At 41.1% G+C, this 23832-nt stretch overlaps 2 protein-coding genes across 4 annotated transcripts in view; one reads left to right on the forward strand and one right to left on the reverse strand.

Annotated features, from left to right (window-relative positions):
* The window catches only part of sesn1 (sestrin 1), a 91670-nt gene that overhangs the window by 65301 nt on the left and 2537 nt on the right, over positions 1–23832 (reverse strand). The window lies entirely within an intron of this gene.
* Positions 9762–23832, forward strand: part of cep57l1 (centrosomal protein 57, like 1) — a 75074-nt gene continuing 61003 nt past the window's right edge. For both annotated transcript variants that reach the window (XM_072246196.1, XM_072246222.1), the window contains exon 1: positions 9762–9839. In XM_072246196.1, the coding sequence (XP_072102297.1) occupies positions 9804–9839 (36 nt within the window). In that variant the 5' untranslated portion in view covers positions 9762–9803. The remainder of the gene's footprint in view (positions 9840–23832) is intronic.

Below are 23832 nucleotides of genomic sequence, written 5' to 3' on the forward strand. Positions count from 1 at the left end.
AGGTGACGCAGTTAGTTTTTGAGTTTGTAGATTTCCAGGTAGAATGTGTTGTGCCTCCGTTTCTGTTGCGTGTTTGTTTTTGTGACGCAGTTTCATTTTTAAAATGGAAGGTGCGTTCTCTTACAAGATATTGTATTTGGACTGGAAATTTGTGGCTGGAAGTGCCAATTTATTCAATTCCGACAGTTTTGAAGGGAGAGTGAAGAATTCACTGAAGTGAAGGATCGAGAGAAGTCGGCATCATTTGGCAGTTTAATAAAGGATTGACCTTATTGAATCTTCGTTGAAGAGAACCTGCATCCAGATAACTCTTGCAACAGGGCAATGAGTTCATGCAAAAAAGTTCTCTCTCTCTAAAAGGAATTTAAGGTCAATCGATTTAAACTGTTTAATTTCAGCATCGGGAATCCTGTGGACAGAACCGGCAGTAAAGGTGCGTCGGTAAAGAAATCCTCCAGGGAAATCTCTCTCAATTGAATGCGTAAAACTATTGGACTTATGAAGTTATCGCTTTAAGAACTATATCTGACCGTATCGCTTTAAGAACCGTTTCCGCATTTAACACTTTAAGAACCAGAGCCAAGAGGAGTTGATGAATGGCTGCGTACCTGTTTAACCTCTGGTTAAAGTTTTTCTTTGTATTTTTTTTCCTTATCGTTTATACGTGTTTAATAAAAGTTTGGTTGTTTTTATATAACCTGTCTCGATTAATATTCATTGTTGCCAGTTACGTAACACAAGAAACTCTGCAGATGCTGGAAATCTTGAAATGCACATACAAGATGCTAGAGGAACTCGGCAAGTCAGGCAGCATCTGTGGAAGGAAGTAAACAGTTGACCTTTCAGGCTGAGACCTAACTTTCTGAGTTCCTCCAGCATTCTGTGTGAATAACATAACTAAGTTTATTTCCATTCATTGTGATCTGGAAAAAGACAAAGTACAGGATATAAATCTCTTGCTGACGTCAAATTGTAAGTTCATAATGCGGAAAAAGTTCTATTGGATTTGGTTAGTGGGGCATGGAAAAGAATGCAAATGCTTTTCAAAATTATATACATATTGTTATGCACTAGGCTCACTTAATTGGATACAGTATAACATGAGTTCCCACTTTTAAAAATGTGGGAATAAATACTTGTATGCAATCAGGATCTGCTTCCTCACAATTCAGATTCAGTTTCAGGCAGCCAAAATATTTCCCATCTGATTTGTTAATTAAATCTCCATTATGATTATAGCTTTCAAAGTCCTAATTTGGAATAAGAAGCAAACAAGAGATGCTTTTTGTAAACCCAAAACATTCACTCTGAATGTCAGCAGCTTCCTAACCTGCAGAGCATTTCTAGCATTTTCTCTTATTGTATTCCTAATTTAGTGTGTCCTGTCACTACTGATCCATTGAGAAAAACCATAGGAAAATTTCTAGAAACATTGAATCTAAGATTACGGAGCCTAAACATACAGGCCTGGGATTGTTTAATGAGTTAGTATTATTTGTAATTAGGATACATGCCTGAAGTGACAGGTGACGGAGTCCACTAAAAGAGCAGAAGCTGAGGTAGAACATGCAGAATTTTAATTTTGCTAAATGGAGGAATTTGCACAACAAAGCTCTACACAGTGGTATGGAGATTAAATTCTACAGAAGAGATAACAAAAAGGCAGCATGTCTCAGAAGGAAAAATATTTTGTTAATTAGTCATTTCTGCACTTGCCAAAGTTGGGAAGGAGCTCTTCTTAGCCCCTAAGCAATTGATTTTTGAGGGAATATTTTAATGGGATGTGCAGGCCAAGGTTTTATTTTATTATACAGTGATAGGTGCCTGGACTGGACGGACAGGAGTGGTCGTGGAAGCAGATACACAGTGGCATTCAAGAGGCTTTATGACAGCCATGTGAATAGGTGGGGAATGGAGAGATATGCAGGCAGAAATAATTCATTTTCAGTCTGCTTGGTAACATCATGGGCCAAAGGGCCTGTTTATGTGCTGTACTGTTCTACGTTCTATTTATGTTGGGGTTACATATTCAAATAACACACTTCAGTTCATTCTGTGAAGAATAAATTCTGCCAGAAGCAATATGATAAAATACTGTCACTCAGGGGCAATTTTTATGTTTTTTTTTACTTGTCTATCAAAAACTTAACTATTACTGTCCATTAAAAAGTGCTAGGATGAAAGAAAATAAGGATGATTATGAATAACAACTCTATTAAGATAGACAATGCCTATTAAAAATTTAACTGCTTATAGTTGAAATTTGTAATTCATGAACATCTAGCCCAATTTAATGCTCAATGCAAAATGGCACGCAAAAGCCAAGTTATAGCCACTTACTTTTTAAAAAAAGTTGCAACAAAGGTGACATTTGTATTTGCACAATTAGTCAGTAATTATATTTTGTACTTGTATAACACACGTAATGTGGTAAAAATACACCAAGGCAATTCACAGAAGCGTTTGCAAATAAAGAAACTGGCACCGAACAACATAAATAACAGATGATCAAAAATTTGATGAAAGATCTTTTGAAGCAATAAAGTTAGAGGAGGAGATAGGGTTGTATCCTTCGGAGCAAGTGTTGAGGGGGGGTTTGTTGGATATATATGAGATTACGACTCATTTAGGTTGGTAATACAAAGCAAAGCTTTTCCCATTAAAGCAAAGCAGGTGTGAGGAAACATGTTTTATTCAGATTAGCTCTGATCTGGATTCACTCCCTGCACAGGTGGTGGGAAACAGAAGCTGTGCCTAAAAAGAATTGAACAGGTGCTCAAGACAGAATAACTTACAAGGCTATGAGGAAAGACCAGAGTGGAATAACAAATCCTCTGCCTGGAGCTGGCATTGGCTTGATGTGCTGAATGACCTCTTACTGTCCTGAAAAATTTCTGTCATTAATGGACACACTTCTGTATACAACACAAGACAAACAGAAAAGAGCCCAATGATAGATTCATGGTATCTCACTGGACACCAGCAGTATCCTGAGTGGATCGAGAGTATCCTGAGCAGCTGCATTACAGCTTGGTTTGGAAATTGCACCATCTTGGATCGCATCGGGTCTCTCTTCCCGCCATTACAGACATTTACACCACACGCTGTATCTGCAAAGCTAACAGCATTGTGAAGGACCCCACACACCCCTCATACAAACTCTTCTCCCTCCTGCCATCTGGCAAAAGGTACCGAAGCATTCGGGCTCTCACGACCAGACTGTGTAACAGTTTCTTCCCCCAAGCCATTAGACTCCTCAATTCCCACAGTCTAGTCTAACACCAACTTACACACACACACACACACACACACACACTCTCAACTGACCACTCCACTCCCTTTGCAATTTTTGCTCATTTCTTTCTCAATTTCTGCTAAAACATTATTTATATTTACTTCATTATATTGTAATTTGTCCTTTACTGTGCCTATCGTCGTTTATTAATTATTGTACTGTCTTGCACTGTTTTGTGCACTTTATGTAGTCCCGTGTAGGCCTGAAGTCTAGTGTAGTTTTGTGTTGTTTCATGTCGTCTAGTGTAGTTTTGTGTTGTTTAGTGTAGTTTTGTGTTGTTTCAGGTAGTCTAGTGTAGTTTTGTGTTGTTTCAGGTAGTCTAGAGTAGTTTTGCGTTGTTTCAGGTAGCACTATGGTCCTGCAGGATCGTTGTTTCGTTTTTACTGTGTACTGTACCAGCAGTTATGGTTGAAATGACAATAAAATCGACTTGACTTAATTGTATGGGCACAGGAAGTCCTTATTTTATTTTTAATTCATGTAATGTAGATATTGCTGGCAATGCTGCAAAATATTGCCCATCCCTCAACATCTGCTGATGAGAGCAATTTGCTGGTAATTTTCAGTACTTTAGTGAAGAGGTCAAAGAATTCATTTGGTGGCAAATCTGCCAGTTACTTCATTATTTGCCACTGAATGGACATCTCAAAAGTCAGTTTACAGTCACAAATGGTGGATTTGAAGACAAAAGCACTAACTTTTAACAATTCAGTAGTTTAAAAAAATTTACATATAGATAATTACTTTAATTTAAATTCCCCCACGGGCATGGTGAAACTCATACTTCTGCATTTTCTGCTGCTAGCAAAATTCAGCCAATTATTAATAACTAAATGTTCAAAGCTACAATGGTGAGCTTTCACCTTGAACTGCTGCACTGGTTGAAGAAAACCCTTATGTAGTTACATGGAGAGTTCTAGAATTTCACACCAGCAACATAGATCAGTACAGCAAAGTACAAGATCTTCGACCCACAATGTTGTGCAGACCCTTTAACCTACTCCAAGATCAATCTAACCCTTCCCTCCCACATAACCCTCCAGTTTTCTTTCAACCATGTGCCTACCATCTCTCATCCTCTTCTTTCCAAAGAGGAAAACTCTAGCTAGCTTAACCTATCCTCCTAAGGGCTGCTCTCTAATCCAGACAGCATCCTGGTAAATCTCCTCTGCACCCTCTCTAAAACTTACACATCCTTCCTATAATGAGGTGAACAATACTCCAAGTGTGGTCTAACTGGAGTTTTAGAGAGATGCAACATTATCTTGTGGCTCTTGAACTCAATTCCCCAACTAATGAAGTCCAACAGACCCTATCGACTTGCAGTGCAACTTTGAATGATCCACAGAATGGATGGGAACTCCAAGATCCCTCTATTCTAAGAATCCTGCCATTAACCCTATATTCTGCCTTCCAAAGGGAATCATTTTATACTTTTTCCGAGTTGAACTCCATCTGTCACTTCTCAGCCCAATTTTGCATCCCATCAATGCACCTTTGTAACCTACAACAACCTTCTACACTATCCACAACAACAAATTACGATGTCATCTGCAAATATACTAACCCACACTTTCACTTCATTGTCCAGGTCATTTATAAAAATCACAAAGAACAAATCCCTGTAGGACACCACTGGTCACCGACCTCCACGACTTCCAGGCAGAATACACTGTATCCACTACCACTCTCTGCTTTCTCTGGGTATGCCAATTCTGAAACCACACGGACAAGTTTCCCTGATTCCATGCCTCCTCACATTCTGAATAAGCCTACTTTGGGGAACCTTGCCAAATGTATTACTAAAATCCATATACACCACATCCACTGCTCTGTCTTCATCACTATGCTTTGTCATTTCCTCAAAGGATTCAGTCAGACTCAAGGCACAATCTGCCCCTCACAAAGCCACAAGGGCTACCCCTAATCAGATTGTGCTTCTCCAAATGCATATAAATCTTGCCTCTAAGAATCTTATCTAATAGCTTCCTACCACTAATGCAAGCTTCATTGGTCTATAATTTCCAGGATTATCCCTATTACCTTCCTTGAACAAAGAAATAACATTTGCCATACTCCAAGCTTAAGTACAACTCCTGAGGCCAGTGAGAATGCAAAGATCATTGCCAAAGGTGAAGCAATCCCTTCCATTGCTTCCCATAATAACTTGGGGTATATCTTGTCTGGCCGGGGTCATATACATCCTATTATTTTTCCCAAAAGTTCCAGCACATCCTCTTTCTCAGGGTTGTATATGGTGACATACATGTCCTTTGATAATAAATTTACTTTGAACTGTAATGTAGGAAGCAGGGCACAGCACAAACTCTTCTCGGACTTCCAGCCAGGATACAGGTATTGATTTTAACCGCTGTTTCAATAACAAACTCTGCCATCTTCATTAGGGATGATGCTTGGGCATCTCCAGTCCGGTGGTATTTATACCCCTGTCGTCAGTCCCTCCTGATTGGTTAGTCCTCATCCAATCACGTTTCTGCTGTTCCACTTTGAGGAATGTGCAGTCATTCAAAAATATTCTCGTTAATGACAACTGGGACTAGGCAATATATAAAATGCTATCTACAAACTGTTTGGTGCTATTTGGATGTACTCAAATAAACTTTATAAAATCAGAACTTTGATTTTATAATCAGTAATACTGGCTTTCTGGAGGCAACAGAAAGCTCTGGATACTGCCCAGTCCATCACAAGCAACACCCTCCCTACCACTGAGTATATTTACATGCCCCACTGCTACAAGAAAGCAGCATCCATCTAAGACTCCCATCATCTAGGTCACACCCTCTTCTCACTACCACCATTGGGCAGGAAGCCTTAGGTCCCACACGAACAGGGTGAAAAACATGTATTACCCTACCATCAAGAGGCATCTCCCTCTTGTCCATTGCGGGGAAGATTCTGGCCCGCGTCCTGCTCAGCCGCCTTCTCCAACATCTTGAGCAAGGTCTGTTCCCCGAAAGCCAATGCGACCGCGGACATGATTTTTGCTGCGCGCCAACTCCAGGAAAAATGCCAGGAACAACACAGTGACCTCTTCATGACCTTTGTCGATCTAACCAAGGCTTTCGATACGGTCAGCAGAGAAGGCTTGTGGAAGATCATGGAGAAGTTTGGCTGCCCCAGCAAGTTCATCACAATTGTCCGGCAGTTCCACGACGGTATGATGGTGAAAGTTCTGGATGATGGCGACGAGTCGGAGGCCTTCCCAGTGACAAATGGTGTCAAACAAGGCTGCGTTCTTGCCCCGACTCTGTTCAGTATGGTATTCTCTGCCATGCTGACAGATGCCTTCTGTAACTACGAAGAAGGAATCCACGTCAGGTACAGGACTGACGGCAGGTTGTTCAACCTTAGGCGCCTGCAGGCAGTTACAAAAGTGCAAGAGACTGTCATCAGAGACTTCTTGTTTGCTGATGACTGCGCACTCAACGCCAGCACAGAGCAGGAGATGCAGCGTGAAATGGACTGCTTCTCACAAGCCTGCAACAACTTCGGACTCACTATCAGCACCAAAAAGACCTAAGTTATGTACCAGCCTGCCCCAGAAAAGCCATACCGAGGAGCCGCGCATCACGGTGAAGGGCCAGAACCTCCAGGCAGTCGACAACTTCACCTACCTGGGCAGCATACTCTCTCGTGCAGTAAATATAGAGCTGAGGTCAACAACAGGATTGCCAAAGCCAGCGCCGCCTTTGGGAGACTCCGTGAGAACGTCTGGGAGCGGAGAGGACTCAGCCTTACCACCAAGCTGAAGGTCTACTGTGCAGTGGTCCTTACCATCCTCCTTTACGCCAGCGAGACCTGGACTGTCTACAGCAGACACGCCAAACAGCTCAACCACTTTCAACTGAGCTGTCTCCGCAGACTCCTCCACATCAGGTGGCAGGACAAAGTCCCCGACATGGAAATCCTGGAACGAGCTGGGCTCTGCAGCGTCTACACCCTCCTGCTGAAAGCCCAAGCCAGGTGGGCTGGACATGTGGTCAGAATGCCAGACAGCCAATTGCCTAAGCAGCTGCTGTACGGAGAACTGTGTCAGGGCAAGCGCTCAGTCGGAGGGCAGAAGAAACGTTACAAAGACTGCCTCAAAGCGTCCCTCAAAGGCCTAGGTGTCGACATCAACACATGGGAGACGCTTGCCCTCGACCGTCCAGCTTGGCGCAGCAAGATCACCACAGGAGCCCGTGCAGCTGAAGTCAGGCGCACCATCGAGGCGCAACGAAAGCGTGCTGTGCGCAAGGCCCAAGCAGCATCCACTGCCATGACAGCACCTACCCACTTGTGTCCCACATGTGGGCGAGCCTTCAGGGCCCGGATTGGCCTCATCAGTCACCTCCGGACCCACAGCCACCAATCTCCCATTTGACTTTGAAGCCATGGTCATCTTCGACTACGAAGGACGAACAACAACCCTACCACCATCAGGCTCCTGAACTGGTGTGGATACTCTGAACTGATTCTATGACCTACAGACTCATTTTCAAGGACTCTTTTATAACTCATGTCCTTTTTTTTTTAAACAACTCTTCTTCTTTTGCACATTGGTTGTTTGTGAGTTTTAGTCTATTCATGTATAGTTTTTTTTAAAATTAAAATTCTATTGTACTTTTCACTCCGTAAATGCCTGCAAGAAAATGAATCTCAGGTTAGCAGACAGTACCACGTACATACTTTAATAAGTTTACTTTGAACATTATAAAATAGTAATACTAAATTGGAGAATAACATTGAGGCTAAGCCAGATCTATAATCAGTGATTTTTATTGATGCATTTTGGTTTTAAAGTAGTGCTCAAAGATACTGCACAAAAACAGTTTCATATCATACGCATTTCAGCCTCTAACTTGACTACTCACATCAACATCAATTCTATAACTAATCACTTTCAGACATCATCAACCACCCCCATTATTCAGGCTGCTGGTTAAAAAGACAGCAGCTGTAAACACTCCCAAATTGGTCATATGTAACAATTGTGGTCTAACTTCTTTCTTAGACCTTAAAGGAGAAGGCAAGCTTGGACATATTCATCTGCTTCAAAGTTGCACTTTTAGAATTTTGTAAACGTTTGAAAATTTAGCCCTCCTGCAGATTAAATCAATGTGGCCATTTATTCTTTTAGTGAATCATGAACAATTTTAGAGAACATTCTGTTCAAAACTGAGAGGAGCTTTTTTTGTTTCTCCTGTGACTTCATTCACTCTTTGTAACAAGCAGCCACAAAGCTTTTCTATGTGCAGAAGCCAAAGTACATGCCCACAGCATTCCAAGTTCTAATCACCAAATAGAAGTCTAAGAGGCAGCAATTTTACAGCAAACAACTCTATTGGCATCATGCTTTTCAAATATACTTACTGCCAAGTGCATCAAAAAACACAGAATTTAGGCAGGTCAAAAAAATAAAGTACTTGTACTTTGAGAAAAGTCCCAGTGATTGCAATTTTCTCAGGTGATTGCTGGGATCTTTGGGTAGGTATTTCTTTCTTTTGCCCTCACAGAGTAATTTAGCTCTTAATCTTAATTTGGCTCACTGTGGCAATGAGAACATAGTTCCAATTCTATGCCTGCCTTATCACATTAATTAAATTGGGAATTCACTACGAGTGTGTGAAATTGCCTGCTGTTACTATGACAGCAATGTGCTCAAGACTTCGAAATATTTAGGAATGATACAAGAAATACACAGATGTATTCTCTGCCATTCTAGAGAATTACAGAGGGCATTAAATATATAATTTTTACTATATCTTATTTAGTTAATCGTTAACACAGTTGAGTCCATTGATTTCAGCCAGCTTTTCCAGTAATCTTCTAATTTATGCATGTCACGGTACATTATTTTCCTATTTCAAACTGATGTTTATCCACCCACTTCTTCAAGAGCTTGAATGGCAACTTTCCAGTCCTTTCTGAACTGCTGTGGGAATGAAAATCTCAATCATATTTTTATGGAAGAATGGTTATAGTTACAAAATTATTGCTTCTGCTCCCCAAGGAATTTTGTAATTTAAATTCTATTAAATTATGATTGAAACAGAATTAAACAAATCCAAGTGCCCGAGGAATTAAGTGCAGTGATGGCCAGATATCAAAAGTATTTACATGACCAATTTAAGGCACTGGGAGATAACTTCTATGTTGCAGAGACTACTTTAAGAAAGCACTCCATGTAATTTAACTTTGCAAAGTCTGACTGCCATAGAACCACACTGAAGCTATTGCGGGTTAAGCCAGATTGTGCACCTAACCAATCCTTAAGAAAGAATGGGGTGGGTCACAGGAAAGTCAAAAACTTGGTTCTGTCTCCCATAGGGCATGATGCCCTAAGATTATGTGGGACTGAGAAAGCAAGGGGAGGAGAAAATTTTTAATGATTTTAACCAGTGATAAATAGTTCTATTCAATTTTACCAGATCTGCTCATTTGTTGCTAATCTCTGGAACAGAATTCAGTGCACTGATCCAGACTCTTGGACCAAAAAAGCATAATGAAATTCATCGTTGTCTGTAAAGATTTTCACCAGGTAAGGATTAGAATAAGTCCTTAATGCTATTTTGCACTTCTTTTTGAGACAACTGCTGACTTCCTTTCACAGAGCAGTAGTGGAGGAGATGAGAGCCTGCAAGGCGGTGGGAATGAAGCAACAGGGAGCTTGGACAAGATGGGAGAATGCGGTTGAGAGGAAAGTGACCTGGGCTGATCTTTGGAAAGCCGAACCACACCACATCCAATTTCTCATCCAGGCAGTGTACAATGTGCTTCCAAGCCCATCAAACCTGCACACATGGGGCAAGGCAGAGTCATCTGCGTGCCCACTGTGCTCCGAGCGAGGAACCTTGGAGCACATCCTCAGCGGCTGTGCAAGGGCATTTGGTGATGGACGGTACAGGTGGAGGCATGATCAGGTCCTGAAGACCATCGCTGAAGCCGTCAGCGCAGGAGTTGAGTGGGCGAAGCGGTCCCGACCCTCCAAGCAGACCATTGCCTTTGTCAGAGCTGGGGAGCAGCCAGTACTCGCCAAAAGAACATCTGCAGGCATCCTGACCTCTGCAAGGGACTGGCAGCTGTTGGTGGACCTCAGACGGCAGCTGAAATTCCCCAACCATATCACAGCCACCACCCTGCGACCAGACATTGTCCTAGTGTCTGAGTCTACTAAGCAAGTGGTGCTGCTGGAGCTGACAGTCCCATGGGAAGATAGCTTGGAAGAGGCCTTTGAAAGGAAGCTCTCTAAGTACGCAGGACTGGTCAGCAACTGTCAGCAGGCTGGATGGAGAGCAAGGTGTCTCCCAGTGGAGGTTGGTTGTAGGGGATTCGTAGCCCGTTCCTTAGTTAGAGCCTTCAGCATTTTGGGCATCGAGGGAGAGAGGAAGAGGAGAGCCATCCGCAGTACTACCGATGCGGCAGAGAGGGCCTCAAGATTGCTGTGGCTCAAAAGAGGGGAGCCATGAAAGTAGCTAGCCATCTGGACACAAGCTGGGGTCTGATCAGCCCCGGCTGGATCACCTGGAGGAGGTTGTATGATGTTGAAAGACCCGCACCCGATGATTCCAGGAACATCACTGAAGATGTGTCCAGAAGCATCAGTAGATGTACGTACACAGTCACACTCTTCAAAATAGATCAGAGGTTGCAGGTAAAATCCAACTAAATGGATTGGCTCATTTGTATGCATTGTTTTGAACCTATTAATGACAATCTACTGTACATTAAATTGTCATCTCTTAATATTTCCCATGTTAATTTACAGTGATACAAAATATTTAGCTTTAATCTTTGAAAATGGGGCTGGTAGTGGAATAGACCTTATACTGAACAGTGCCCAATGCTAGTTTAGAGGCTTTAATCCAGTAAAATGTCAGTGTGCTCAGATGCAGCGGTTTCTCCAGGGCCAACCAAAGGTGGTATTGTCTGTCTTAAAAGTATTTTTTTTAAACATAGCAAGACCTTGCTGGACATTAAGAACTTAAAATACTGCAGGTCTACCCCATCAGTGAGTTACTTGTTGGCAGAGAAACTGAAGGAGCTGGACTTGTGTATTGTGCATCTGCCTGCGTCAGAGGCATGGGAGTGGGTGTGTGAAGAGGGTGTATAGTCTAAGAGCGAATGATTGTCTTAGTCGCTTTTCTTGTGATTACAAGACCCTGTTGCACATTGTTAATGTGGGATGCTGCAAGTCCATATTGGCGAACGGTGGGGTAGCTGCATGGCTTCAGTCGTAGTGAGGACTAGGCCCCAAGCCTGTTTGCAGCAGCCCAGGACAGAGGTGGAGTTGATACAATCCACCAGTGCACTGGAGGTTGCGTGGCGTACAAGCTGGAGTTGGTGCTGCTCTCTGGTGTTTGGTCAGCAGAAGTCAAGATGTACTGTCTTCAACAGCAGACTGCTGCAACATGCGTGGATTCAGGGACTTGGACTACATTTTTTTTTGACTGACTGTATTTTTCTGATTCCTTATGTGTGCTATTCTCCATATGACCACCTTATCATGGGAACTTTGCTGGCTGGAGTCAGGGCTTCATGCTTTGGCTCTTGGTAGGGTCACCCATACTGAACAGCTCAAAAGGGTAGAGGACAGACTAAGCGTGGTCCACCGGTTCCCCAGGTTCAGGGGGTTCAGATCAGGGCTACCAACTCTGACTGGTGAAACAAAATTGTTACAGAAACAACGATGAAGAATCCTCCTTCATCTGAGTGCGACAGTATTCCTGAATCTCCACCCAGGACTTGTATGACTGACATTAGTGAAATCTGAGAAGAAGCTATTGACATGATGAAGGAAGCTCTGAACACCGCCAGAGATGAAGGACCTTCATTGCTGCCCAAAATGCCAGTGGCGTAATGGGCAGCAAGTCACATGTGCCTTGTTTTGTGTATAACTGTTAGTACTATGTTTTGTACTTTGGCCTCCGAGTAATGCTGTTTGGTTTGGCTGTATTCATTTATAGTTGAATGACAAGTAAACTTGAATTTCAATTCGGAGAATGATGAACCTAAAATTAGAATAGGCTAGGCTTTTAAAAAAACTATCCAAGTACATGTCATCATGAGCTTTAACTTACCAACAGTTACTGCACAGAGGTTAACCTCAATAAAAAAATTTATGTCTTAAATTATTGCCTACGCATGGAGATTGTGGGTTGTTACTGTATACTTCACATATCTGATTCTAGCCATAAACTGCCTTAATGCAGTGCTGCTAGCTCCCTCAAGTGTATTTAAACAGTTATGGCAATTTTTTTTTTGTTGAGGAGTAGATTGCAGCCTCAACTTCAAAATTAAATTTTGGCTAAGACGTAGACAAGACAGCCAAGACACAGGCCAAAAGTGATTACTGAGGCCATCATGAGCAGCTAAAACAAAGTTGGAGTTTTTTTTTGGAGCTTTGGAGAATTCAGGATGATCTTTTGAAACATAAGATCCTTGAGGAGCAGGCCAGAAGAAAGCAGATGCAGTGGGAGAATATCTTGACGGAATATAGTCACAAGATTAGAGGGAAGTCATTTAAAGCTGAAATGTACTGAAACAACTTGAACAGAGTGGCAAATCTCTGAAAACCTCTATCCTTGAGGGCTGTGTAAGCCAGATCATTGGGGGTAATTAAAAGGAGTAGATTTTTTTTTTGAAAGATCACAAATTGAGGGAATCTGGCACAGAAGAGGAGACAAGACCTGGGGCAAATCAGTGTTGATCACAAGCAAGTCAGCTTGAGGAGCCAAGTGACCTTTTCCTGCTCCCATCACATTCTTCTGCTCTTGGCTCAATATTATGGAATTATAATACTGAAATTCAGGCTCAGCCTTAACTTGAGACCAATCAGCTCATCAGGTTTTAATAGAAACTCCTTTAACTGAACTATGAACTGCTCCTAGTGCATTAACAATGGGACTAATAATGTACACAATAGACTATATTCTATAAAACTGAAGCATCAAGGACCCCCCCACCCAGGACATGCCATCTTCTCAATGCCACTACCAACCTGGTGGTACAGGAGCCCGGAGACACACACTCAATGTTTCAAAAACAGCTTCTTCCCCTCTGCCAACAGATTTTTGAATGAACGGTGAACCCATGAACACTATCTCAGTATTTCCCTCTCTCTTTTTGCACTGCTTATTTTGTAATTTAATTTATATTATTATGTATTGCAATGCACTGCTGCAGCAAAAAAAAAACAAATTTCACGACATATGCCAGTGATATTAGAACAGGAGAAAATCTGCAGATGCTGGAAATCGAAAGGAACACACACAAAATGCTGGAGGAACTCAGCAGGTCAGGCAGCATCTACGGAAAAGAGTAAACTGTCTGTCTCCTGCCAAGATCCTTCTTCAGGACTGAAGGGTCATTTGCGTGTTTGAATGCAGTTCAAATGATTCTCAACTTTTCTCATATACAAATAAGAAGATCGTATGAAGGCAAAGACCATACAAAACAAAGAATACCTTGTATGATCACCATATAAAATTAATATAAGATTAAAAAGTACAGTCTAAATTGAGTATTTTTACATCATCTTTGGTGATCTCAAGAATGGATAGGAATGTGGCATGAGCTTATCTAGTAAACTACTAACATCAAGATGAGGTTAGATGATGCATGTACAGAAATACTGCATTACAGAGACAGTTAACTGAAAGAAAGAATTAAATGTGAAAATGTGGGCTGCTGCAGCTGAGGACGTGGTTTGATAAAACTTGAAAATGGGGAAGATGACAAACAATTGCAGCAATTATATTTTAGAGTACAGCAGCATAAAAACTTCTGTTGCTGGTGGAAGTGCAGAGGTAAGAGGCAACTGCACAATAGACCAGAATCAGAAAGAACAGAAATGTTTTAAGTTTGTAGAAAGCTTTAAATCAAGAACTTGCAATTTGCATGCCAAGAGTTATGATGATTGACAGCATATATACAATGCACAATGAAGAAAATGTCACAATGTATCAAATTGGCCAAATATTTAACATTTATGAAACTGGAAGTCTCTGTACTAGAACTTGCTTATTCAGCAGAATGTACTGTAATGTAAGTGATCTCATCACTGCAATATTTCCATGGAAATACAGCATTAACCTACATTTTGTTTTTGAAAGACAAAGGTAAAAACATAACAGAAATCAGAGCTGCAGCAGAACAAAGTAGGTTCAGACAGAAAAATAGACATGCAGTGGATTCTGGTTAATTTGGTCGTCAGTTAATTTAGGACAGCTGCTTAGTTTGGACAACTCTTAAAGAACAAAAACTAATCGAGAAAATAGCCAAGATTCCCTTTGTTTATCTGGGACATTACGCCGCTTAATTAGGATAGGGGGCTGTTGCCAAACAGTTTCTAACTAGCACCAGTGGCTTGCGTTTGTGTAGCCATGAGACACCATGCCATCCTTAAAGCGAACAGTTTTTAAATAGCAAACATGAGAAAATCTGCAGATGCTGGAAATCCAAAGCAACACAAAAAAAAACGCTGGAGGAACCCAGCAGGCCAGGCTGCATCTATGGAAAAGAGTAAACAGTCGACGTTTCAGGCACAGACCCTTCATCAGGACTGAAGGGTCATTTGTGTGTGTTTCTGTTCAAAAAGCAGTGATTTCTGTCACTGATAATTGGTAAGAAATAAGGGGCAAGATTATTCAGAACCTCTTTGTTCACTTTAGTTTCAAACATTCAGGTTTGGAGATGCCAGAAAGAGCTGGGAGTGAAAATGAAACAACTTCACTACTTCAAAAAGTTAGGAACAAGTTATCAACAAATATCTTACATGTTAGACTGAAAATGAAGATTTGGACAATACAATCGTTGAAAGAGTTGTATGAAGATGGTCCATTATCTGCACTAGGTGCCTGCGCTGATTTTGTTCATTTACAATCTAAAGCACACGGCAGCATACACTGGATGAATTCCTCCGTCGATTGGTGGTTGGTTGTCTGTCATATCCAAAAATGACAGGAGATCTATGCGGGAGAGCTTTTGAAGCAGAAAAGCCGTCGCACTGGGGCAATTCCATTCCCTTGACCTCAGAAGTCCGGGTCCAGTGGTACAATTAATCTGGGCACGGCCTTGGTTCAGCAGTAGATGACCATGTCTTCCTCTGTGCCTTGTCATGCCCTTTGCTCTCCACAGAGTGTTGCAGTCCCACCTTCCTGATCGCTGGATCTCACTCTAGGTCTCATCCACCCAGCCCGCCTGAGCCAACTTCACACGCTAGGACAGGCATGTCCCTATCTCATCGGGGTATGAGGCCCACCAGCCACCCTCACCCCTCTCAGCCCACCATTGAAGCTGTAAACCAGGGTGTAGCCACCGTCGCAGGCAAACAGCTACTTAGAGTCACAGGTGAGAGCTGAATTGATAGCTATTAGGGGCCAATATACAGTTTTATAGTACTCTAGTGGCATTGATGGTGTTATAATTTGTGCTGTATTTAATTTAAATACTTAATTGTTACTCAGTTTGTCTTTTTATACCTTTTTAAACTGTTGCCATGAACTTTGGCTAATTGGGGAAGCCACTTAATTGGGCCAAAATGTATTGGTCCCGATGTGTCCCAATTAATTGAAATCCACTGTAGTTGTGGCCCAGAGTTTGCAATCACTGGGAAGGAAGCATTTTTACTGTACTTTTCCAAAAAAAAGTTACTAAATGTTTCAGCAAGCACCAAGTGCTTTTCTGATCTCAAATTTAACTTGGCCACTCTCACAAGGCATTTGCAATATCTAATTAGGTATGCATCAGAAGCCAAACAAACACTGAAGAGATTTCACAGGCAAAGCAGAAAGCAAAGCACAAGAACTTTAATTGAAAACCAAAACTGTACACAGTGAATATCTGAAATAAAAACAGATAATCCTATTCTTCAAGTCCCCAATATCAAAGTAATCTGTCAGTCTCTACTGAATTATACCACAGAACATTTTGGGTCGCAAATTTCAAAAACTCACTTTTCTGTGGGTGAAGAATTTTCTTCTGATCGTCGTCCAGATGATCTCTGGGCACATCAGCAAGGGGAAACTTCATTGCTTGCATCTACCTTCACAAGCTAATTTACATCTTAGGCAGTCCTTAGAAATTGAAGATGATACTTCCATTCCAGCTGACAAATGAGACTAATGTGGGGAATTGTATGCACTTCCACTGATGGGATAACTAGATGGTTCATCTGAAACGTGGAGCATCCCCTAGCATGTATACAGTGCTTTAATGTGTTCCTGAGGATCCCAGTACAATCATGAATGCTCCTTCTCCACTTTGAGTTTCAGGAGTAGGTGTTTGCATTTTTTTCCTCGGAGATTTTGAATACATCCTTGAATCTTTCCCTCTGTCTGACTTTAGTCTCATTCTGTAACGAGGCTCAGGATAAAGGATCCGGTTCTGGAGTCAGACAGGTGAATAGTGTGGATTGTCCTCTGAAACCAGAGTGTAAAGTTTAGGAAAGGTGGCCTCTTTATCCTTCCAATGGATTTCAACAATGTTAATAATTTCAGCAATGGTGGTGTCCAGCCAGTGCCTTGAGATGCCTGCTGTACTCATTTTGGTCTCAGAAGAATGCAGGAGGACAGGGATCACTGCTGTCAAGTTGTATACCAGGTTTGAAGTCTTGATTTTTAAATACCTCTTTTTTCAATCAAATGAGGAATTGTCTCAATGCTTTTCCCCGCCAAGCTTTAGAATTTCAGCGGGGATACTATTTGCTCCCAAGGCCTTGTTGTTATTACATATTGGCTCACTCATTCCCAAATTGCTGAATCCATACATCTCAAAAATTATAAATTGTAGCTAAATATAGGCAGTCTGAAAATAAGTTTCAGTGCATTGCTTTTAAACTTCATTCAACATGAACAAAAATAATTTAAGAAAACAAATATTTTACACAACAGGTAAGATTTGCAGAGTATCTGCCAAGCAAAATCTGGCACTAAGCTAACACGTTAAAAAACCACACAAACACATACTGGCACACAAAAGTTAACTGCAAAATATTTCATATCCTGCTACTCGACACACTTTTTAGTAATAAAATGTGGCTTGGAACACTCAAGATAGACAAGCATAGCATCTATCAACTGGACATGAGTGGCATTTTTACGTCGTTCTTTTCCACACGGGTTGAACTTCTGTGTGAGCTTTGCAAATAAGCAACTCTTTGAAGTTCCCATATAACTGTTGTAAAAGGTATAAAAAAATAAAAGTCAGGAAGTATTGCTGCACCTGTGCAGGATATTGGTTAGATCACATCTGAAGCAATGGGTATAGTTTCAGATTCTTTATTAAAGGAGGGCGTTTCTAAGTTTACCAGTTTAAAAAAGGTCTGCCAGGTTGATTCCAGAGGGAAAAGTGTCATCTTTATCAGGAAAGCTTGGAACTACCTTTAAGAATTTAGAAGACCTAGAGATTATTTGAGTGGAATTTGAGGAAGTCTGAACAGGTTTGATTGGGCTTGTGATATGTTTTCCTTTATGAACGAATCTAGAACCAGAGAGCAGAATTTCAGAATAAGGGCATCAATAATATTGAAATAAAGCAGAATTTCTCCTCTTAGTGTCATGAATCAGTGAGCTGAAGAGGCTGACTGAACAAATATATTAAAAGTCCAAACGCATTTTCTTGGTCTACTCTATAGGACAGAGTAAGTTTAGGGGGATCAGATAGAAAGAGAAGCCAAGGCCAAGATCAGATCCTCCTTAATTTCCAACTCGCAGCACGGCAGGATTGAATAGCCATACAGCCTAGTTTTTCTCCCATTTATGTTTTGTTATTAATATTAACCAATATTCTTAACTGTATAAAGTTTTACTGTCAAGGCCAACATTTAATGTCAGTCCCCAATGAATAGAGTAGGTAGTACTGAAGGACAAATAAAGATTAAACATATGACTACAAACCTGTTGTTTTATTAATTGGAATTATGGAGACACGATTAATTCACTTCTATATTCTATAAGAATTTAAATAACAATTTAAATTGCCCTACAATGTTTCTTGGAATGCAAATTGTTCTCTGGATCATTAGTCCAGACCACTGGACTAACAGCCCAATTACAAAACCACCCTATTATTGGATCCCTAAGTGAGAAGGAGATGTATTTCAGTTTCTCATCTCAATTAACCAACTGATTGGAACAGCCAATTAGACAAAATCCAGATTAAAATCACCATCTAAATACACACCTCAAGTGTTTTAACTTGTTGAGGCCAAGCTGGTCGTATCAGAAAAAATAAGCCTAATGTTTAATCCCTGGCCTATAATGAAGTCAGCAGCTTTGTATCTTGTGTCGTAGTTTCGCAGGAAACATCACTAGCATCGAGTCCTAGTGAAACTCGGTCAGACATGCTGGACAGGGCCCATCATACCAGACTCCTGAAACTAACATCATTTGTCAAGCTGTTCTGGAAGAGAACACTAGATACAGGAAAAGATTAAAGTATATGCTAAGTCTCCTTGACAAAATGTAACTGACTCCTGAAAATCTCCAGTTCATAACTGCTAAAATTGGATAAGAAACATTCAAGATGGTTTTCAGAACCCTGAGGTTACACAGAAGCCCTCTGCTCGTGACATAAGGAGGACACCACGTCTACAAATTCAAGTACATCCTGCTCCGTCTGTGAAAGAACCTGAGGCTCCCACATTGGTGTCATTAGCCACCTCAGAGGCCAAAAACAGGAATGAAAGCAAGTTATCCTCAATTCCTAAGAACACAACAACTGAAGGCCTAGGCACTGATGCTGGAAGCAGTTTACTAATTGTAGCCTGATGACTTGAAAATAACCTCCCCCTTTGTTTTATCAAATAACTAATTCTCTATCCATAGCAATACTCAATCTCTCTAGCGCCTTTGTCTTGTGTGGTAGAAATTTAAATGGAATCTAATCACATACTTTTTAAAAATGAATCATCACATTAACTGGCTCTGTATCAATCCTTCTGGATACATCCTCAAAGACCTAACGGATAAACCAGATTACCTTCACATCCTATTATTTACTGTTTAGTTACCTGGTGTCTAAAATTCTTCCATTCTTCTTGCCTCTCAACATGTAGATCGGCACCCAAGGTTCAGACTCGCTTATTATCAAAGATACTGTTGATCTCAATTGTTTGGCACAGGAGAACATCTGATTTAAAGTTCAAGGCTGTTTCTTGCAGAACAATCTAGTCAGTGTCATTCCCCAAAGTACAACAAGTTACTTTCTCTCAAATACCAGTCCAATTCCTTTTTAAAGTCCTCATCAACTGCTCTCCCAGCATTTACAAACAGCTACAGTAATTCCAAATCATAAACACACTCTGCATTAGAAAGTTTTCTTTCAAATCCTATGTCCTTTGATCGAAGTCTGAACATACACTCAGTGGCCACTTTATTCTGTACCACTTGTACCTAATAAAGTGGCTAGTGAACGTACGTTTGTGACGTTCTGCTGCTGTAGCCCATTCACTTTGAGGTCCGATATGATGTGCATTCAGAAATGCTCTTCTGCACACCACTGTTGTAACGCATGGTTATTTGAGTTACTGTCACCTTCTGTCAGCTTGAAATTGTCTGGCCATTCTCCTCTAACTTCTCCCTTTAACAAAGCATTTTTACCAACCAACAAAACTTCCGTTCATTGGATGTTTTTTTTTTGTTTTTCGCACTAGTCTCTATCAACTCTAGAGACTGTTATTCGTGAAAATCCCAGGAGATCAGCAGTTTCTGAGATACTCAAACCACCCTGTCTGGCACCAATAATCATTCCACGGTCAAAGTCACTGAGATCACATTTCTTCCCTTATTCTGATGTTTGGTCTGAACAACTGAATCTCTTGACCACATCTGCATGCTGTCACGCATTAAGTTGCTGTCACATGATTGGCTGATTAGTTTGTGCATTAACATGATGCACAGGTGTACTTAAAGTAACCACTGAGTGTATATTCTCTGGTTCTCAAGTTGCCCAATCTAATACTCTAAACCCTATGATTTTGTACACTGCTATTCAATCCCCTCTCAAACTTCTTTTCTCCAAGGAAATAAACCTAACTCTTCTGATCTAACCTTCAGATGAATTTCTTTCACTGCACGCAGAATAACCATGTCTGAGAAATGAAGGGAAGAGAATTAAGCTCCAGTGTACAAGGCATGTATGAAGCAACAAAAAAATGTTACGGGGAGGGGGGAAACGTTAGGACAAAGTCAGGCACATGTACAAATAGGAAGAGCAGACAAGGTTCTATTAGAGCGAGGATTACAGCAGTACATTGACAGTTTGAGGATGGATGGCTAGACTGTGTAACTAAGTCTAGAGATTGGAAGGTGGCTCTGATTTTTGGTAGAACTTTAGGTGAAAGCCCGAAGTATCAATGGACCCCTCACAATAAAGCAGAGGTTGGTAAGGATCACATACCAAGGTAAATGGTCTGTCTGCCTGGCATCAGTGGTCACATTGCCAGGGCTTGTGATGTGCACCAGCTGCTCATATGACCATCCACCACCTTCAAATGACTCTGAATGGTGGGTGGGGGTGGGGGTGGGGGTGGGGGTGGGGAATGGAACTAAGGAACTAAGTAGGTGCCACATCCTGCCCAAGTGTGACCTGCAGGCTAGTAGAGAAGGCAAGAGAATGGGGTTGAGAGGGATAATAAATCAGCCATGATGGAATAGCACAGCAGGCTCGATGGGCCAGATGGCCCAATTCTTCTCATTGGCACTGTATATCTGAAAAGGCTATAGTCCTAGCACTGATTCCTGGTAAACATTGCCTGTCATTCTCAAGGCTGAAAAAATATCATTTTTTTCTGCTTTGGGCCCATGATCCAAACTTTTATCCAAACTAGCCCGGCTCCAATCATTTTGGTTAACTACCGTTTTATACTCACCTTAGTCAAATGGCTTTCAAAAATCCACATGGATAACTCCTTTCTCTATTTTCTTAACATTTAATCACATTAGTCAAAATCATTTAAGTATATTAGGAGGGGGGAGAAGATACTACCATGATATTAGAGTCTGTTGTTCTTCAAACAGAACAAAATGTTAATGTCCTTTTCAACCAGAAATCTGTTGAATAAGTTCTGCTTCAGGTACTAGAACATCATGCTGCAGTATCAGCCTACATTTAAACAGATTCTTCTCACCAAAGCAAGCTGCATATTGCCAACTAGATGCTATCTTACCATAACACTGAACTCAAAGTACTACTTCAGTGTACCATCCGCTAATGGTACAGTTTCTTTCATACAGAGTTCCAAACCTTGATCACATAAAACAGATGCTAATTCAGTTGCCTGTTGGTCATGAAAGAATTAAAATATGGAATATCGAACTTGACTGGGTCAAGGACACTAGAAGTAGACAAACTAATTGCCTTTGTTCTTGCCATGAGGTTGAAGGAATGGAGACTGGCATTTTGCAAAGCTGTTCTGTATCCTCCATTTTGTAAACTGGTTTTGCTCTGTTAGATCAGTGCTTTAGAATAGAGAAAATGATGCTCCAGGTGATCTGCTAGACTAAGATCACTTCCAAATGTTATTTGTGAGATGTTCTTTGGTATGATACAACATGCAGGTTTGTGAATAGTGGGGTCCATGTCTGCCCTGAGTAATGTTAGCTGGTTATTGGTTTGGTAACAGATTTAGAACAAAGGGCCATAAATTACCAGTTGCCAATTGTGGAAGAGGGCAATAAATGGATGCTGGCTTGGACCACAGCCAATAAGGTGACATAGGTCCCATCAGATGACCTGGAGCTAACAAAAATGAAGTGCATCATTTGAACTGATGAGGAAGATTATGAGTTAGGAGCTTCAATCACAAAGCAGTGAGAACTCTGGAGACTAAAAATCGCAAGGAAGAACTCTCATGCCAGTGGCTGGAAGAAGAAAGGATCGATCATCTGGCCAACAGCAGGTCCCCTATATTGGCGTAATAAATTGGAGAAGTGGTCTGAGTGAGTATTGGTACAGAAGGAACAGTAGAATTTATGTTTAAGTAGATGGTCTGGGGTCAACTTAAGTTGTTATTTGTGCAGAGACAATAAAGTGTGAACTTTAAGAGTTATGTTGTGAGTTGCCTAACCAGTGCAAGAAAAAGATCGTGAACCTTTGCAATTGCCTGTTTTTCTGTATTAATTACTCAAAATGTTGTCTGATCTTCGTATAAGTCACAGTAATAGACAAACATAATCTGCCTAAATTAATAAACAAACAATTGTACTTTTCATGTCTTTATTGAACACACTGTTTAATCATTCACAGTCCAAGCTGGAAAAAGTATGTGAAGCCTTGTATTTAATAACTGGTAGAACCTCCTTTAGTAGCAATAACCTTCACCAAACGTTTCCTAAAACTGATCAGACTTGCACAATGGTAAGGAGGAATTTTAGACCATTCTTCCATGCAAAACTATTTCAGTTCATCAATATTTCTGGGATACCTTGCATAAGCAGCCCTCTTCAGGTCATGCCACAGCATCTCAATTGGGTTAAGGCCTAGACTCTGACTTGGCCATTCCAAAACAACAAATTTTCTTCTTTAAAGCACTCTGGTGTTGATTTACTCTTGCGTTTCAGATCATTGGCCTGTTGCATCATCCAACTTCTATTAAGCTTCACGTGACAACGGCTACCCTGACATTTTCCTGCAAAATGTCTTGTTACAATTTTGAATTAATTGTTCCCTCAACCATTGTAAACTGTCTAGGCTCTGAGGCAGCAAAGCAGCCCCAAACCATGATGCTACTTTCACCATGCTTCACAGTTGGGTTGAGGTTTTGGTGTTGATGTGCAGTGCCCCTTTTCCTCTGAACATAGCAGTGTGCACTTCTGCCAAAAAGTTCAACCTCTGTCTCAACTGTCCACAAAACATTGTGGAACATCTTGGTGGTCTTTTGCAAACTTGAGATGGGCAGCAACCTTGTTTCTGGAGAGCAGTGGTATCCTTCCAAGAACACCATTCTTGTTCAATGTTTTTCTTATGGTGGACACATCAACTGAGACTTTAGCAAGTTCTAGAGATTTCTGCAGGTCTTTTGCTGTCACCTTTGGGTTCTTTTTTACCTCCTTCAGCACTGCACATTCTGCTCTTGGTGTGAGCTTTGCAGGGACACCCAATCCTAGGGAGAGTAGCAACAGTACTGAATTTCCTCTACTTGTGGACAATTTCTTTTACTGTGGACTGACGAACACTCAGATCTTTAGAAATGCTTTTGTCGCCTATTCCAGCTTGATGGATCTCTACAATTCTTCTTCATAGGTCCTTTGAAAGTTGTCTTGATCAAGGCATGGTGCACATAAACAGGTAATTCTTGAGAAGAGCAGGGTCTGTCAGTAACCTGACTTTGTGTCTTATTTATAGGGCAGGGCACCTCCACAACCCCCACCTCCAATCTGATCTCATTGATTGGAGCACCTGACTCCAAATAACTTTTTGTAGAAGGCATTATCCCAGCGATTCACATATTTTTTTGAACCTAGACTGTTATGTTTAAATGGTGTACTCAGTATTGACAAGTACAATTGTTTAGGCAGATTGTGTATGTCTAT

This window comes from Mobula birostris, chromosome 2 (genome assembly GCF_030028105.1).
Source record: "Mobula birostris isolate sMobBir1 chromosome 2, sMobBir1.hap1, whole genome shotgun sequence".
NCBI classification, from domain to species: domain Eukaryota; kingdom Metazoa; phylum Chordata; class Chondrichthyes; order Myliobatiformes; family Myliobatidae; genus Mobula; species Mobula birostris.